This window comes from Felis catus, chromosome D2 (genome assembly GCF_018350175.1).
Source record: "Felis catus isolate Fca126 chromosome D2, F.catus_Fca126_mat1.0, whole genome shotgun sequence".
Classification (NCBI taxonomy): Eukaryota; Metazoa; Chordata; class Mammalia; order Carnivora; family Felidae; genus Felis; species Felis catus.
In genome coordinates, this window is record NC_058378.1 from 58925276 (window position 1) to 58942042 (window position 16767).

Consider the following 16767-nt stretch of genomic DNA (forward strand, 5'->3'; position numbering starts at 1 on the left):
CGCACACACGCGCGCGCGCGCACACACACACACACACACACACACACACGTGGATGTGCAGGCATGTGTGCCGGCCGCCAGCCCCGAGCCCCCGCGGGTTCCGCAGGCTCGGGTTCGCGCGGCGGGGCTGGTGGGCGGGGCAGGGCCATTGTTCCGCAGCGGCCCCCGGCCCCGCGCCAGCCGGGGAGCCACGCGGGACCCCGCCGGCCCCCTTTGCCCGGGACCCCAGCTCGGAAGCCACGTCTCGCCCGCCTCCCACGCGTCTCTGGGCGCGCGAAGACAGGACCGAGCTGCGCGGAGTGGTCGGCCCCGGGGCTTCCCCACTGTTGCCAGGGAAACTTCCCCGGTGCCCAGGCGTTCGCCCGCGGTCGGGGGCCAGTCCCGGGCGGGTAGCCACCCCCCACTCCCGGACCGGGTCCTCTCCCGCGTGCGGAGGGAAAGCTCCCGAGCGCCTCCGAGCCCGCAGGGTGCCGGGCACCGGGCCAGCGGCCGGGGGAAGAGGAGCCGAGAAGGAGAAAGAGACGGGAGGGGGAGCGAGTAGCTCGCGGCAGAGGGAACAGCAGATTGCGCCCAGCCAATGGCAACGGCTGGACGAGGTGGCACCAAATTCCCTTCGGCCAATGACGCGCCAGATTCTACAGAAGCACATTAGCATTTCCCCGGGGGCAGGGGCAGGGGCAGGGGCCTGGGCTGCAGCGGCAGAGCCGCGGTGTGTCTGCAGTATCCTGTTTGTGCGTCTCCATCCCGCAGCACGCCTCAGCCCTGTCTCCTCCCCTCTCCCGCCCAGGCGGGTCTCCCACGGCGAGCCAACTCCGCGCACTTTGCCCCTTCTTGGCAGCGAATAAAAGGGGTCTGAGGAAATACGGGACATCCACTGCCAGCTCTAGCCTTTAAATTCCCATCCCGGGTAGAGCCACGTACTGCAGATCGGATCCCGACACCGATCCCGCGCGCACCGCGCAGAGAGGGGTTCGGGGCGCAGCGCCGCGGGTCACCACGCAAACGCGGGCTCGGGAACCGAAGTCTACCCTCTGTTCCGGCTGTCCGGAACTCCGCTCTGCATTCTCAGCCCCGGGAAAGTGATCCCCGCATCAGAGAGCCCAGATGCCGGCCCACTTGCTGCAAGAGGAGGTGAGCTCCAAGTCATTGCCCGCACACTGCGGGTTCACAGGAGCTGGGTGGACGAGAGCGTTGAGATCTCCGTGGACTGTATAGTCATCTTTTGCGAGTTGTACTGCCTTCAACGTTGGGAATGTGGATTGTAATTTGAGGACTTGGTTCCCCAACTTTTGTTTCTTAAGCTTTAAAGAAAAACCTGGTCGTGCCGGTACTTTGATGTCTATATATGCATGCGGGTTTTCCTTTGTGTGTTCTTAAGGGTGCGAGTGTTTTTCTCCTCCTTACTATCGCATCTTCACCTTCAGGTTCCACCACCTTCCACAATCTATCTGCACACGTCCTGGGGGCTTCCCTCTCTTCCATCAGAGGTACCCCGGACTCTTCAGTTAACGTGGGCTTTGGGCCCAGGGTCTGTCCCTACGCCACCCTCCATCCCCTCCCCTCCCCTCCCCCCCTTGATTAGAGTGAAGTGGCAAGGGCTACGTGCACGTGTCCTCTTCTCCCTCCTGACTCTGCTTCCTCTCCCCTCCAGATCTCTAGCTCCTACACAACTACCACCACCATCACAGCGCCTCCCTCCAGGATTCTGCAGAATGGAGGGTGCAAGTTGGAGAAGCCTTCCCCATACTTGGAAGAAGACATCCGCCCTGAAATAAAAGATGACATCTACGACCCAAGCTACAAAGATCCCGAGGGCCCAAGGCCCAAGCTTCAGTATGTTTGGAGAAACATCATCCTTATGTCTCTGCTACACTTAGGAGCCCTCTATGGGATCATATTGGTTCCCACCTGCAAGGTCTACACCTGGATCTGGGGTAAGAGATTCCCTTGTCCTTCTGACCCAGTACCCTGGCTTCTCCCCACTCCTCTAATAAGGTAGGATCTTGCATAGAGCAGAGGCAACAGCCCCTCCAGGCCCAGGTTTTCCCAGCCATGTCTCTTGGTGACTCAAGAATGGTGGGCTGAGCACGGAGCCTAGGGGGATCGGGATGCAGGAGTGACGATGCTGGGGGTCCTTTAATATGGGGGTTGGGGAGGGAGCCCTGAGACCGGGTGCTGCAGGCTTTGAAATGAGTTGACCTGGGCCAAAGAGTCAGCTCTCCCTGAAGGAGCATTTCTGTTTCAAGTCATTTGCTTGGCTGCCTGTCCTAGCCCTGCCGGCCACAAAAGGATCAAGGCCACAACCTGGGAGGCATGGGAACTAGACCAGCAGCTTTAGAGGGAATATGCTGAGCACAGTCCTAGGAAAGCAAGAGAACCCACTCAGGAAAAGAGTTAGTAGAAGAGGGAGGAACAGAGAAGAGGTTATCTACAAAATAATTTTGCCTTGGCCCTTGGCCCGACCAGGCTTCTTTGTTAAATAGACGAAGAAAGCTCCTGTATGAAGCAGGTCACACAGATGTTGCTGCGACTCCATGGACGGTCTGCAGGGAACTGAGCATGCCACCAAATGAAAATGTTCTGAGAACGAAATATGACGGAGGAAATGTTTCATGTCCGGTGCCCATCTGGCATGCTCTGGCCCCTCTCTCTTGATGTCAGGAAGTCCCTCCTAGCCAGGGACAGCCAGGCCAGGCCAGAAAAGAGAACCCTGAGCAGCCCCAGCCTTGAGGCTGCTGCAGTGAGGGAGATGGTTTCCGGTTTGTCCCTAACCTGCCCTTAGCTCAGCTTTTTCAGGGATCCACGGGGATGGGCTGATGGCAGGGCCCTGCCCCCTGGATACACACATGTGCTTTGCAGGCATTTTCACCTCTGCCACCAAAAGCCTGACCTGGGAAGGGGAAAGGGAGAGCAGAGGGCTCCAGTGCCCCAGGGGCTCCACGTTGCCCCTCTCTGAGGGTAGTGAGCCAGAACTCCCCTCCAAAACACAACTTTAGGGTTTCCAGAGCAGTCTTGGGTGTGGGATGCCTGCCGACAGCTGCACTCTTGGCCGAGAGTTGTGCCGAAGGGCCGGTAGGCCAAGTTTTAGCTGATTCCCCTCCACGGACCTCTTGGTGTAAAGGCGGTGGGATCCGGTCCCTGAAGCTTTGTCTTGGGAAATCTTCTCAGTGCCACAGAGAAATGCAACTGGGTAGATCCCCTCTCTTTGGGATCTCAATGTTTCCAGATACAAAGTGGGACAAACGGGACTTTTTTGGGATTAGGAAGGTAGTGCTCTTTGGGTTACATGTGTGTCACTCCTGGGGCTGGCCGGGTGCAGGAAATCAGTTCATCTGCAGACCAGGAAGGGCCCTTATGCTTGGGAGGGGAGGGGACATGTGTTCCGTACCCCTCTGAGAACCCAGCAGGACTTCAGCTGTAGTGTGAGGGGTCAAGAGCAGGTTTAAGGATCCCCCAGGGAGACTATGGATTCTTCTCTCCGCTCCTTCTTCCCAGTAGAGGATCTTCACAGGTAGTTTTGTCACCTAGCCCCCTCTAACCTCAGAACTCCCTGTAGGCCTCGTGAGGCCCGGAACTTGGCCAGACAATTGCTGATTGCTCCTTGCCCTTGGCTGCTGGTGCAGGGGGAACAATGCTACCTTTTGGGGGCTCTGCCCATGGGTGTGTACTGTACTTTTGGACAGAGAAACATGGCACACAGAGACTGGATGGTGATTTACACACACACACACACACACACACACACACACACACACACACACACACGCCCCCGGGCCACGTGGTGGATGGCTTAGCTGATGGGATGACCAGCTGTATCTAGGAAGTCAGAACTTCTCTGTCTCAAGGAACAAGAGGGGTGAAGGGAGGGTCAGAGGGCCACCTTCAGAGTTTAGGAGCTTGGCTTCTCCTTTTGTTTTATCCCTAAGGACAGTGTTAAATTAGCAACTGGTAGTGATTCCAGTATTTCTCATGGTTCCGAGCGATTTTGAGAGCATCTCAGAAGAGCCCTTAGGGCTGAAGAGATACCTCGGCAATACCGGCCAAGGGGCAAAACTTCTCCAATCTTTCTTAGAGTCAAAGCTATGAGACTTTCCTTAGGCCGACGAGTTGGACACTCATGAAGAAATGAATCCCCAGTGGACTTAAGGCTTTCTATTAGATAGGCTTTAGAGATACCGATAGAAAAAGGCACCAGAGTGTATGGGCTCTTTTCCCAATGCCCCTGTTAATACTAGCATCTTATGTGCTTTCTGAGTCAACTTGCCAGGTCCTCTGTGGCGTGCAAAAGCCCTAGCAGCTTCCTTGGTTCTGAGCTGAGTGCTTTTGCTTTCATGCCCAGAGCCATTTTTCTTCCTCATTGGTGACTGGTCGGCTGTGGCTCAACTGTCACTTTTTCAGATGCAGTTGCAGGCAGCTACTATACATCTGGGAAGAACTCACCACATGGCTTAAAGCCAGCAAATCACCTGAAGCCCCAATCCCAGCCCAGAGAGACTATGGGTAGAGCTTTCACTGGGACAGACTCTGGCCCCATGGCTCTCCTCCAGATCCTGTAGGAGGAACAGGAGAGGGTGGAGGAAGATAGGATAGGGGAGGAAGGGGGTTATTTAGGAAACTGGTATCTATGGCTGGAGGAGAACACAGGACAATTTGTTACAATGTGCAGTGTCTCCAACTGCAACTAAGTTCCGTGGCCACTGAGGATCTATTGTTTCTAGCAGCTTTCCTAGGAATGAAACATTGTCAACCGTCACCGCTCTACCAAGGCCTCAGCCCCTGCCTCCTAGAGCAGGGGAAGATGGGTATACCCAGAAACCCACTTTTCAGCTCGAGATTAGATCTCTGTATAACCTAGAGATTATATCCTGCAGGCCTCCAGGAAGGCGGAAGATGGCTATACGCAGAAACCCACTTCCCAGTTGGAGATTATATCTCTGTATAATCTAGAGGTTATATCCTGCAGGCCTCCGGGAAGGTGAGGCAGGACAGTGTTGGGGTATTCCGCCGGTAGCTTGGAGGCCATCCCACCGCTACCTAGAATTAGCCTTGCCAGAGGGAGCAGGGCCTGACCGAGACACATGGCAAAGGAGGGACACAGGAACCGTGGGGCTGTGGAGAGTACAGTAGAGCCGGGACACAAACTGCTTGTTGACAGACAACTTGGTTTCGAGCCCACTCAGCCTCTCACCGCGTACTGCAAGGTACACGTAACTGCAACGTGAGGATATTAGATCCCATTCAAGGTATCCGATGAATCAGAGAGCATCAAAGCCTTGGCAAAGCTTCAGACACTGTGCAGATATGACTTATGTGCAGCGCGGGTTTTCCCCCGGTATGGCCCCACTGCCTGCTAAAATACTGAAATGTTTTTATACTAGTTGGTAAATAGCCACGGTTCAGAGCCCTGTGAGTGTCCTCTAGAATCCAGGGTCCCTTGACCTGGTTAACGCGTAGACCATACTGGCTGTCAAACATTTGAATACCACCCTTGCTTATAGGTCCTGAACTTTGCAGGAGTCGTCTGTGGTCCTTAAAACTTTGGAAAAGTTTAACTGAAGGTCAAAGGAAATGGGATCTGGGATAATGTCCTTCATGGTGGAGAATGACAAGTGGCTGGGTGATAAGAGCCCTCTTCTCTGCCTGGCCTTTCTGAAGCGCCTGGGATTTGGCTCGTTCCAGAGGATGGGAGGTGATGGTAGTTTTCAGTTTGTGAAACGCAAGGGGCATGCATGGGAGACCAAGGCATCCCTGGAGTTTAGGGTAAAACCGATCCTCACCCGAAGCCTAAAGAACACACGGACCGGTCTGGAGAACGTCATGTGAACGTCTTCCCAGATTAGTGACTACCCACACTGACTTCTCCCGGCAGGGTTCTTCTACTATGTGATCAGCGCCCTGGGCATAACGGCGGGAGCTCATCGCCTATGGAGTCACCGGACTTACAAAGCTCGGCTGCCCCTGCGGTTCTTCCTGATCGTTGCCAACACGATGGCGTTCCAGGTAAGAAGCTGGCTCTGCTCAGCTCTTTTCCCTCCACTCTTCTGATGGTCCAGGGACAGAACGGAGGAGCTCAGTGCCTGGAGAGGAGCTACACCTGGACAGCACCTCAATTTCCTCTCCCCTTTAGGGTCACCTCCAGTGCAGGCCCAGTCCCTAAGTCCACATTGGAAAAGGGAGTAGGAGCTACATAGGAAATAGTCTCAGCCTCATGGGATTATTTTCGATCCTAAGGTCCCTCTGTTGTCACACAGTCTTAGCTGTTGGGGGCCTTATCATAAGGGGCCGCAGTGCATAAGGAGCTGACCCTGTGTTCCTGGGCAGACACAGGACAATAAATTCGCCATTTTAGGCGAACATTTTAGGATTCCACCATAATGGGATTGAAGCTGATATTTCATAGACTCTTGGACTCTGTGTTCTCGGGTATATGAGCAAATACTTTGTAGCACTGATTATGTGCCCGACTATTCTAGGCCCTTGACGTGGATTACCTCATGAAACCCTCACAACGATCTGAGAAGGTCGGTGTGATTACCCCCCTCTTACAGATGAGGAAATGGTGTCACTGACAAGTTAGGTAGACCAACATTTTGGTTTTATCTTGGGCTGCCAGTCTGGCTAAGTCAAATACTGAAGTTTGTGGAGGCAAAGAGTTCATGGCAGAGATAGAATACAGGGACCTGGGGAAAGGGAACTCCCAGTTATTAAGTGGAAGCAATGGACAAAAGATAGCCTGTGGTGCGGGGCTTAGCTTGGAGCAAGAGGAAAAAGGAAAGAAAGCAAACCAATCCTCTCCTTCATGGCAGCATCCCAGGTACTTGCCACAGTTGTATAATCATCTCTGTCACAGCACTGAAGGTTCCTGATGTTGTCTTTGTGGGGCAAAGGAAGAGATTCTGGCACATTCTTTAAGGGATGAAAAGACTCCTAGGGGAGCCCACAGGTCATTCGGAAATGGAGTCAAGATCGTGATTTCTTTGCCTGGCCATCGTCTATGTGGCAAGGCGTCAGAACGGAGCTCTCTGAAGCTTCATCCACCGACCGGGACCTGGGATGCAAGGCTGCCTCCCTCGTGATCTCCACGCCCAGGGGTTTGGCGCCCCGTGAGGACCTTTTCCAGCATTTTTCTTGCTTGAAGAATTGCAACGTGCTTTTCGAATGAAACTCTCTGAGCTCTGTGTGATCTGCCTCCGTTCTGTCCACCATATAACCTTCAAGAAGAAGCTAGTCCTGTTTGTGGTCCGGGGACTTTAAATTGCCCTTCCACCGAAGCTTCAGGGGCAAGCTGGGGGACAAGAGGAGGCAACTCCATGACCCCTTTGATACCCCAACCCCTGGGCATTTTGTGAGGTGGAGCTGAGAGCCATGGGCTCTTAAAGTTGCCTACCCAGTGGAATTCCTCTAAGAGGGTATTTCTCATCAGGCCTACGTTCCTCTTCTCTGTCCCTCCAGAATGACGTGTTTGAATGGGCCCGAGATCACCGTGCTCACCACAAGTTTTCAGAAACAGATGCTGATCCTCACAATTCCCGGCGTGGCTTTTTCTTCTCTCACGTGGGTTGGCTGCTCGTACGCAAACACCCAGCCGTCAAAGAGAAGGGTGGTTTGCTAGACTTGTCTGACCTAAAAGCTGAGAAGCTGGTGATGTTCCAGAGAAGGTGAGTGAGGGGATAACGGGGCTGGGCATCGAGTGTTTGGGGAACCCCCTTTTTTCCCCTAGGGCTTATAAACCGAAGCTGAGTAATTTAGTGAGTTTGCACGTTGCGAATTTAACTTAAAACCCTCATACTTAACGGCCCACAGGCCCCTGCCCATGGACTGTTGTTCTTTCTCTCAGAGCTCTCTTAATTAAACCAATTAGATTCAACAAATGCTTATTGGCCTAGGACATTCACAGATACAACGATGACTGTGTCACAATCCTTGCCTTCAAGGAGTTTGTAGCCTGTTGGGAAGTGGAGGGAGAGTCAAAGATCTGGACAGCCATGACACATGCAAGATGTTTTCTATACCAATGAGGGGCCCAAAGGAGAGGGAGGTTGTGTAGTGGGGGGCATGGGGGAAGGGTTAATGCAGAAGATAGCTTTGGAATCCCCTGACGGATAGAGATTTTCACAGGTGTGTGTGGGAAGGGAAAGTACAAACACAGAGAAGAGAAGGAGCTAAAGCATGAAAGCACATTCCAGCCACAAAGTCCTTTTGCTTGAAGCACAGGGTGTGGTGGCAATAAGACTAGAAAGAGAGGCTGACGCTATTCTTGTAGAGCCTTAAAAGCAAAAGTAGGGCTTAATTCCATAGGCAACGGGAAACCATTACAAGTTTTTTGAACAGCAGTGTGGCATGACCAGAGGTGTTCTTTAGAAAGGTCACTCTCGGGATGGTCGAAAAAAAAAAACCAAAAACCATTGAGTCAGAGAGCTGAGAAGCAGGACCACGAGTGAGGAGTTAACAGGGAGCCAGTTAACATGGCAGGAACGCAAAGTTTGATGCGGGGAATACTAATGATAGGAGAGTAGAGAACACTGGCCACTGAAGAGAAGCAGGAAACCAGTTCCCTAGAGATGTCAATGGCGTAGCCTACGCTGGAGAGAGTGAAGAATGGCACGGAGCCTCCAGAGGGCCTGCGGGCGTCAAGGACGCTCTGTGCCTGGCTCAGGAAGGAGAGGGATGATTAGAGGGGTGGCCAGCAGGACGTGGAGGCAAGACACAGAGCACAGACTCTCAGAAACCATGGACAGGAAAGAGAAAGGAGCCTACAAGGCAGGATGGAAAAACAGCCTGGGAAGGAGGACTGAGTTTATTAAGTTGGTAATTGGGACCTCACCTGTCTTACCGAGGTGATATTAGGCTACAGTCAAAAAGAACATTGGATGCAGACGCTGGAGACAAGCATTCCAATCCTTGCTCCACCGGTTCCTACTGGTGCGATCCTAGAAAAGTCAGTTCACCTGTCATTACCTCATTTTCTAACCCCGGAGACATTCTCAGAACATTTCCCCACCCCGTTCCCTCTTGCTTTGACTTCTGCTATGTTGTACCCCATAGAAGGAAAGAGCCCCACCGGTGACAGTGGGAAAATCAGGCAGATCTGGGAGTCCTCTCCCCTCTGACTCAGCGTATGGTCTCTCAATGTAGGTACTACAAACCCGGCATCCTGTTGATGTGCTTCATCCTGCCCACTCTTGTGCCCTGGTATTTCTGGGGTGAAACTTTTATACACAGCTTGTGCGTGGCCACTTTCTTGCGTTACGCCATTGTGCTCAATGCCACCTGGCTGGTGAACAGCGCTGCCCACCTCTACGGATATCGCCCTTATGACACCACCATTAGCCCCCGAGAGAATATCCTGGTTTCCCTGGGAGCTGTAGGTAAGTCAGCAGTCTGCAGCAAGACCCCTTCTAGTGGTCCGCCGGTTAGGGTGTTAGGCTAGGAGCCAGGAAACCCAGAGTAACCTGTTTTAGGACTTCTTTCTGTCTGGGATCCCACTGCAAAACTAAGGGTCAATATATTAGACAACTTTTCAGAGTCAGGCAACAGATTTTCGGTGGGAAGAAAAGGGTAAAAAACCAACAGTGCACCTGATTTCACATTCCAGAACATTCCCAAACGCTATGTATAATGAGCCCCTTTGGGTTTTCCTTTTTCCAGTCACCTCTGGGCTGGATTGCAGGTCTTGCTTGGGGCAGGGAATGCATAAACGGGCCAACAGGATCATTTGGGTGGGCAGTAAGCCTAGGGTGTTCTATGCAAACGTGCCGTATACAGTGTAGACTAAGTCCTTGTGATTTAATTGCACCAACTTCTATTTTATCTTCTTGCTGTATTCAGGGAGGCCACATCTGAAGCATGTGCCACGCCTTATTCTTTGGTGATGCCAACATGAAGGGCATCAAAGCAATTGTCGGTGACCCTTTGCCACCACTCATCAGTCCTATCTCTTGCCCTTTATCTTTCTCTCTCCTGCTTCTCCTCTGTGCTAGGAACACACCTTCCCCACAACGTGGCTTAGGGAACCATGAGTAAAGTGGTTAGTTTGATCACAAGTACCTGCTCACTGATCTAATGCTGACTATTCATGAATTTATTTCTATGATTCCAGTCTTAATAGCCAGAGGCTAAGACAACAGGCTTCTAACCATCTGACTCCCCCCGCTTTTTTTCCCCGTCACTGTTTTCAACTAAATATAGACCTTGACCGAGGCCTGGAATTTATTTTCCTGAAGCAGACCCCGTGACCTCTTCCTCACCAATGACCAGTGCTGTTGGTCATCCGGTATATCTAGGCAACTTCACCGTTCCACATATTTGTGCCCACTGTGGCCTAACCTTCACTTTTTCGCTTTAAAACCTCCCATTAGATTCTCAATCCTCATCATCTTTACTATCGGTACTAGGGCGTTTTTTTTCCCCATCTCTTCGGAACTTTCCTGCGCCTCCTGCGCCTCGCAGGCACCGTCTACCAGTGCGCCCGCTCAGACTCTGAACCATGCTTGAAATCAGTCACCTAGGCGATGCAAGTCTGAGACTTTCACAGAAATGGAAGTTTCTGGAATGACACTTGTCCGCTCCTGGCGCTGGGTCTATGGCGAGCTTCCCCAACTGCAGCCTCTTGCTGAGCACGACTTCAGAGCGGCTGCCAGTATCTTACTTTGTCTCGGCTCTCATTCGTTTCTCCGACCTGTTGCACTCCTCCCTTTTCACCTCTGGCCTTTGTTCTCCTGGGGCTTCTTTTTCTGCCGTTCTAACCTTTTTCTTCTTGAGTTACCTCCCCCACAGTCACATGCTCTTTTTCTCTCTGCCAAAGCTGCCCTCCTCCCTTGAGCCTTGCTTGGGCTCTGTCTTGCTGCCCCAGTTGCAGAGTCCTCTCCCTGTTCCATCCATGGGCCTTCCTCTGTTTCTCGGCCTCTTGGCTATGTGTGTATCTGGTTTAGTTTTAAATCTGATAACCGGAGGCCTGGTTGGTGCTTGTACAGAGCCTTGGTACAAAACCATTTATGGAAATTGGTAATCTTGTCAGTACGTTCGGGCCTTGTGGCGAGCCCAGCCTCCTACTCAGTTCACACTGTGGATAATCAGGTGTCACAGAGAGAGGACATACCTTGACTTGCCCTGGATGGTGTCATTTACTTTGCAGGACTTCCTTCACTTGCTTGTTATATCATTACTGCTCTACTAGGGTTCTTTTATCTTCAAAGGGCTCAGAGTGTGCTCTTTTATTAGCCAGTCTTTCCCAGCTTTCTAAGGGTCAGTATTGTTACTGTTGAATACGATCCGGAAGGAAGAGTCCTGCCAGAGGTTGGAGGGCTCACTCTCTGCGAAGTTTCCAAAGCTTTACCTGTTCCCGAAATTCTCCTAAAACCGGAATTGCTTTGTTTTTCTTCTGTCCAGCAAAGTGACCTGCTCATCTCAGAATCTCAGAGGTTAGAGGGAATATCTAAGCATTTTAAGTCTTTTTCTTTTTAAGTTTATTTATTTATTTCGAGAGAGGGAGAGAGAGAGAGAGCAGGGGAGGAGCAGAGAGAGAGGGAGAGAGAAGGAGAGAAACAGAGAGAGAGAGTTCCACACAGGCTCCTCACTGTCAACGCAGAGCCCGACACAGGGCCTGATCCCACCAACCGTGAGATCCTGACCTGAGCCAAAGCCGAGAGTCGGTTGCTTAACCGACTGAGCCACCCGGGTGCCCCATAAGCATTTTAATTCTTACTCCCTCAGAGAGATTCTGTTTTATCAGCATCACCCTACACCAGGGTCAAAGCTCAAAGTACTAGAAGCCGGAACAGTCCATTGCAAACCAGTAGTGACTGAGGAAATTCGGGCCCCTGCACTGGGCCTTTTTTCTTCTGCCTTTGGGCTGTTACTGCCCAATTCTGTCAATATCTTCCCCCCTTTGAGGTGGCGCTAATGCCGTGGCGAAAGGTGTGGTCCTTTGCTCGTCTCTGTAAGAAGCACAGCAAAAGTCCTTCATTCTCGACCCTGTCCTCTCCCCACGCTGACACATGCGCATGTCCACAAAGAGCCTGTAGCAGCTCAGACCAGTATTTAGCGAGGCTCTGGAATCTTCCAATCTGAAATCCATTCCCAGCCATAGCAGTTTCTCTCTAGTTAGCTTATCCTCTGGGAGAAATTGCCGGTCCTTCTCTGACAAAGGCTCCTAGAAAGGCTTGGGGGATCAGGGCTCCCCAGCGCCTCTGAGGGAAACAATTGGGTTCAGAGGCGAAGAGCCTGGGTTCATTGGTTCATTCAGCAATAGCAAGTTTCTGAGGGGCTTGAGGCCCTCTGCTAGGCAACCAGCGCGCGGAGACCACGAAGACTGCAGCTCACAGCGTGGCCCCATAACTCTTCATTGCTTCTGTTCCAGGGGAGGGCTTCCACAACTACCACCACTCCTTTCCCTATGACTACTCTGCCAGTGAGTACCGCTGGCACATCAACTTCACCACATTCTTCATCGACTGCATGGCTTTCCTCGGCCTGGCTTACGACCGGAAGAAAGTATCCAAGGCCGCCATCCTGGCCAGGGTTAAAAGAACTGGAGACGGAAGCTACAAGAGTGGCTGAGTTTTGGGTCCCTCGGGTTCCTTTTCCGAAAGCCAGCCGGGCAGAGGTTTAATGATCTGTTTATTAACTACTGAATAATGCTACCAGGATGCTAAAGAGGATGACATTAACCCACTCCAGTACAGTATTCTTTTAAAATTGAAAGCCAACAACTCTGCCTTCACGACACTAAGCTGATATTCTTATTTTTGCTCTTCTCTTCCCTCTCTTCTAGTCCATCGTCATTTGCTTTGCTTTGTTCGTATCACTTCCCTTCCTCTCCTCGCTCGTCGCCTCCCAGGCAAGCAGCTCGTCATTCATTGGTGGGTGTCCAACTTCCAAAGCCTAGACAACCGTTCTGTAGCCCAGAGCTTGTGGGCTTTGCCCCACGTAACTCTTTCCTTGAGCTGTCCTGAGACAGGACAGCTAGGATAAAATCTTCTGGGAAGGCCCCCGTTAATCGTCTTCAGCCCAGGCTTTTGCGAGTTGGAATGGAAAATAACTTTATTGGGCACAAAGCTTCTAAAGCAGGTAAATTGTCAGGGGAGAGAGTTAGCGTGTATGGTATGGTTGAGAAAAGTAAAGATGGGGTGAGGTGGGAATCAAGGCAAGAAGCTCCTGCTGTGATTGGACACACAGTTGCTTGCCTGGTGGGGACTTGGAGCCCCACCAGATGGCATGCCTCCTCTCTCTCCTGACTCTGAATGGGGAATGGGCGTAGAGCTTGGCAACGCAAAAGCAAATCTCAATGTCCCACTGTAGTTTAGTCTGAGGATAAAGAAGAAGCATTTAGTTTGTAGTAAAAGTGGTCTCTGCTGGGGAAGGATTTTTTTTTTTTTTTTTTTTTTTTTTTTTTTTTAAATAATGACAAGATTTCTTATTCCATATGGCAAGAAATCTTGAGGTTGCTCGTGTCCAGAATCGGTGAATCTAGCGGATCACGGAATCATCAAAATTCTTTCATCTTTCTGCTCTGCCATCTCCGGGACATTGGTCAGCTCCCATCATAGTAATAAGGTGGCTCAAGCGTTTCCAGACATCCAAAAGAGGAACATGTTTGTGGCCTAGTGGTGAGCACAGCCACCTTCCACGAAAGGAGGGATTTTAAGAGGTGGGGTTGGGTCCAACATAAAAATATACATACATACATCCTTTGCTTGGAATGTTAAAGTAATTCACTTAGAGTGTCTCCCTCTGAAAGAGGGATGCTTGAAAAAGAGGAGAAATGAGGTGGGTTGTCTGCTTTCCTCTCACTGCTGGACAGGAGATGGAGAGGTTCCGGGGCAAGGTCTGTTGGCAGTTCCTGAGAGATAACTTTACAAAAGAAGGGCTCTGAGAACACCTTGCCAGGGGATTCAGAAGGTTACTGAGTAAGTCATTGGATGTCCTAATTTGGAAGGTGGTTATACAAACAAGTTAAATGTTAGGTTCGTTCATGAATGCCAGTTTCTCCTTGGAATGAATAAAAACTAGAAGGCTTCTCCCCTCAGTGTTGAACCATTTCGTCCATTCCTTCTCTGTTAAAATTTTAGTCTAAAGTATAGGACTGCCTGGGCCGGGGCAAGGCGAGGTAGGAATCTCTTAACTACTGTGGTTATTGATTCCTGGCTCTACCCCAGCTGTCCATTTTCTCCTACAGGTTCTATCTCCTCCCTGCTGTTTTCTTCTTTCTCTGGGCAGGAAGCCTCTTTTGTAGATACTCAGAGGCAGTGATGGCTATTGCTCACCAGGAAGCTCCCCTTCCTGCAGACAGAATGCTCAGGGTCACTGAACCACTGTTTCTCTTTATAAAGTTGAGCTAGCTGCCACTCTCACTTGGCCTCCAGAGTCTCTCCATCTACACCTCTGGGCTCCCCTACCACACTGATGACTCAAGACAAAGCTGGCAGACCTTACCAGAAACATCCCTGGCTCAGGCACAGCTAGGCCAAATGCTCATGTGGTACCAGTGAGTCAGCCATAGGGCAAAAAAGGGTTTGTTTTTATCCTCCTCTGTCTGGATCAGAACACGAGAGAGCATGCTAGCTGCCCCCTGCTCTCTCAGTAAGCCTGCCCAGCCCGAGTCTGCTCCCAGTGGACAGTGCAATGCTTGTAGAAGTGGGAGGGAGCCTAGTCTTCACTGGGAAGCACAAGAAGCAAAGGGAAGTTCCAAAGTGCCTCACTCAAAAGGAGGCCCCATTCCCTGGAGCCAGGGTGTACTGCAAAGCCGAGACTTGGGATCTGAGATGCCATGAACTTGGCTGAACAGCGTCTCTGTTCAGTAAACTAACCAGCATTCCCCACCACACAGCCTAGGGCAAACAGTAGTATAGGAGAGGTCTGAAAAAAACCATCAGTGTTTTGAGAACCTTGGACTATTTCTGTCCCTGTACCTAAGTCATCAATGCAAAAGCCTGGCTGTACTCTGTGAAAGATTGGAAATGTACGATACCAAATGTTCTGTGCACTGTTGAGCCCTAACAGTGGAAGGGAAGAGGGCCTTTCTTCCTGTGTTCATCAAATAGACAGAGGCTACAGGGGTTAACCTGGACTAAAGGCATCCTTGTCTTTTGAGCTCTTCCTCTCAGTAGAAAAGAATCTACTGGAAGATCACCGTAGTTTAGATCTGCTGACCTGTGTACTTATCCCTTGGGTAGTTTTAATTCCACAGGTTGTCAGATGCCTGCTTTATAAATTCTGATCAAAAACAAGTTTATCTTTCTATTCTAATTATGTCGCAGGGATCTGATCCATAGCATGACGTACACAAGGCTGGACAGGGTCCTCAAGCTGAGGGCCCCAGTGTATAGGAGAATGTGTAGGCAGAAGGGTGTCTGCTGAGTAAGGAACACTTTTTTCAAGATTCTAAAGCTGAGTTCAATTGACACATTAATGTCCCAGAAACTCAAGTCTGGATTTCTAACAGTCCTCGCTTTGTGGGTGTGCTGACAACTTATTTGGGTGCCTTACATCTTTTCTAATCAGTGTTGCATATGAGCCCTGCTCTTACTTCCTCTGTGGAGTTCCTTTGCACCTGAGAGCCTGCAAAAGTGGCTGGTAGAAAAGGGGGCCTGGCTGGAGAATTATCAGTATAGTTGTTTGCAGGATTCCCTTCTGGGCTTTATTTTGGAATCTTTTCTTAGGGCTGTTTGTATTAAGTGCCCACATTTGATGGAGGGTGGAAGTAATTTGAATGTATTTGATTTATAATTTTTTTTTTTTGTTTTTTTAGATGAAAAGATGGTTGTAGCATTTAAAATGGAAACTTTTCCTCCTTGGTTTGCTAGTATCCTGAGTGTATTCTCTGTAAGTCTAGCTCAAATGGGTCAGCGTGAAAGGTTAAAGAAAACAAGATGTCAATGTTTCGCGGGTGGCTAAGGCCAGGGCCTCTCCTACCACTGTGCCACTGACTTGCTACGTGACCCTAGGCAAGTCACTTAACTATAATGTGCCTCAGTTTTCCTTCTGTTAAAATGGGATAATAATACTGACCTACCTCAAAGGGCAGTTTTGAGGTGTGACTAATGCTTTTTTAAAGCATTTTGGGATCCTTCAGCAGAGGAATTCTTTTAAGTCCTGAGTATTTTTATAGTAGCAGTATCCACCATGAACTTGTGTCCACCATGAACCGTGGGTCCTGGATGCTATCATTAATCGATATGGTTCTCTCTGGGAGATTGAGTAAATCCATTGGATAAGTGGTGGATAACTAGCCAGACAACATTTGAGAATGCATAAACTCATTGCCATGGAAACAATACACAGGATACCTTTTCCTTGATTGGGTGGGATTTCCCCCTTTTTATGTGGGATAGTAGTTATTTGTGACCTAAGAATAATTTTGGAATAATTTCTATTAATATCAACTCTGAAGCTTAGTTGTACTGATCTGAAATTGTGTTTGTTCATAATAAAAGTGAAGTGAATCTGATTGTACTGTGTCTGGGTGATTTTTGGCTGTGATTCAAAGTTTCCTGGGACTTTAGTTTAGATCTGCTGACCCGTACACTTATCGCTTGGGTAGTTTTAATTGATTGTTTACCACGCTGCCTATACCCTGTCCCTGTACCTTTAAGAGTAAAAAAGAAGTAGACGCTACACTGGTTGACTCACCCCAGTAACCCGCCCTGCCCTTCCTAAGGGTAACTTTAGGTTAAACTCGGCCTTGGCAGCAGGAAACCAGGAGTCTGTTGCCATTAAGTCAAACACATTTACACCAGCTGGCACTTTGGCCTGGGGAAATGCCAGGTC

The 16767-nt window shown here is 50.4% G+C and overlaps 1 protein-coding gene across 1 annotated transcript; it reads left to right on the top strand.

Moving 5' to 3' along the window:
- The first annotated feature begins 731 nt into the window (after positions 1 to 731).
- On the top strand, positions 732 to 16447 carry SCD (stearoyl-CoA desaturase). The gene is made up of 6 exons (XM_003994316.6): positions 732 to 1131; positions 1652 to 1934; positions 5870 to 6000; positions 7453 to 7658; positions 9136 to 9368; positions 12359 to 16447. The coding sequence occupies exons 1-6, from the start codon at positions 1105 to 1107 to the stop codon at positions 12556 to 12558; spliced, it is 1080 nt and encodes a 359-aa protein (XP_003994365.1). The 5' UTR covers positions 732 to 1104; the 3' UTR covers positions 12559 to 16447.
- The last annotated feature ends 320 nt before the right edge of the window (positions 16448 to 16767 follow it).

Excerpts from the sequence above, each read along its gene's own strand:
- SCD (XM_003994316.6), top strand. The coding sequence starts at position 1,105 with ATGCCGGCCCACTTGCTGCAAGAGGAG. Across the intron at positions 1,935-5,869 it reads GGTCTACACCTGGATCTGGG|GGTTCTTCTACTATGTGATC; the intron begins GTAAGAGATTCC and ends TTCTCCCGGCAG. Across the intron at positions 9,369-12,358 it reads GGTTTCCCTGGGAGCTGTAG|GGGAGGGCTTCCACAACTAC; the intron begins GTAAGTCAGCAG and ends CTTCTGTTCCAG.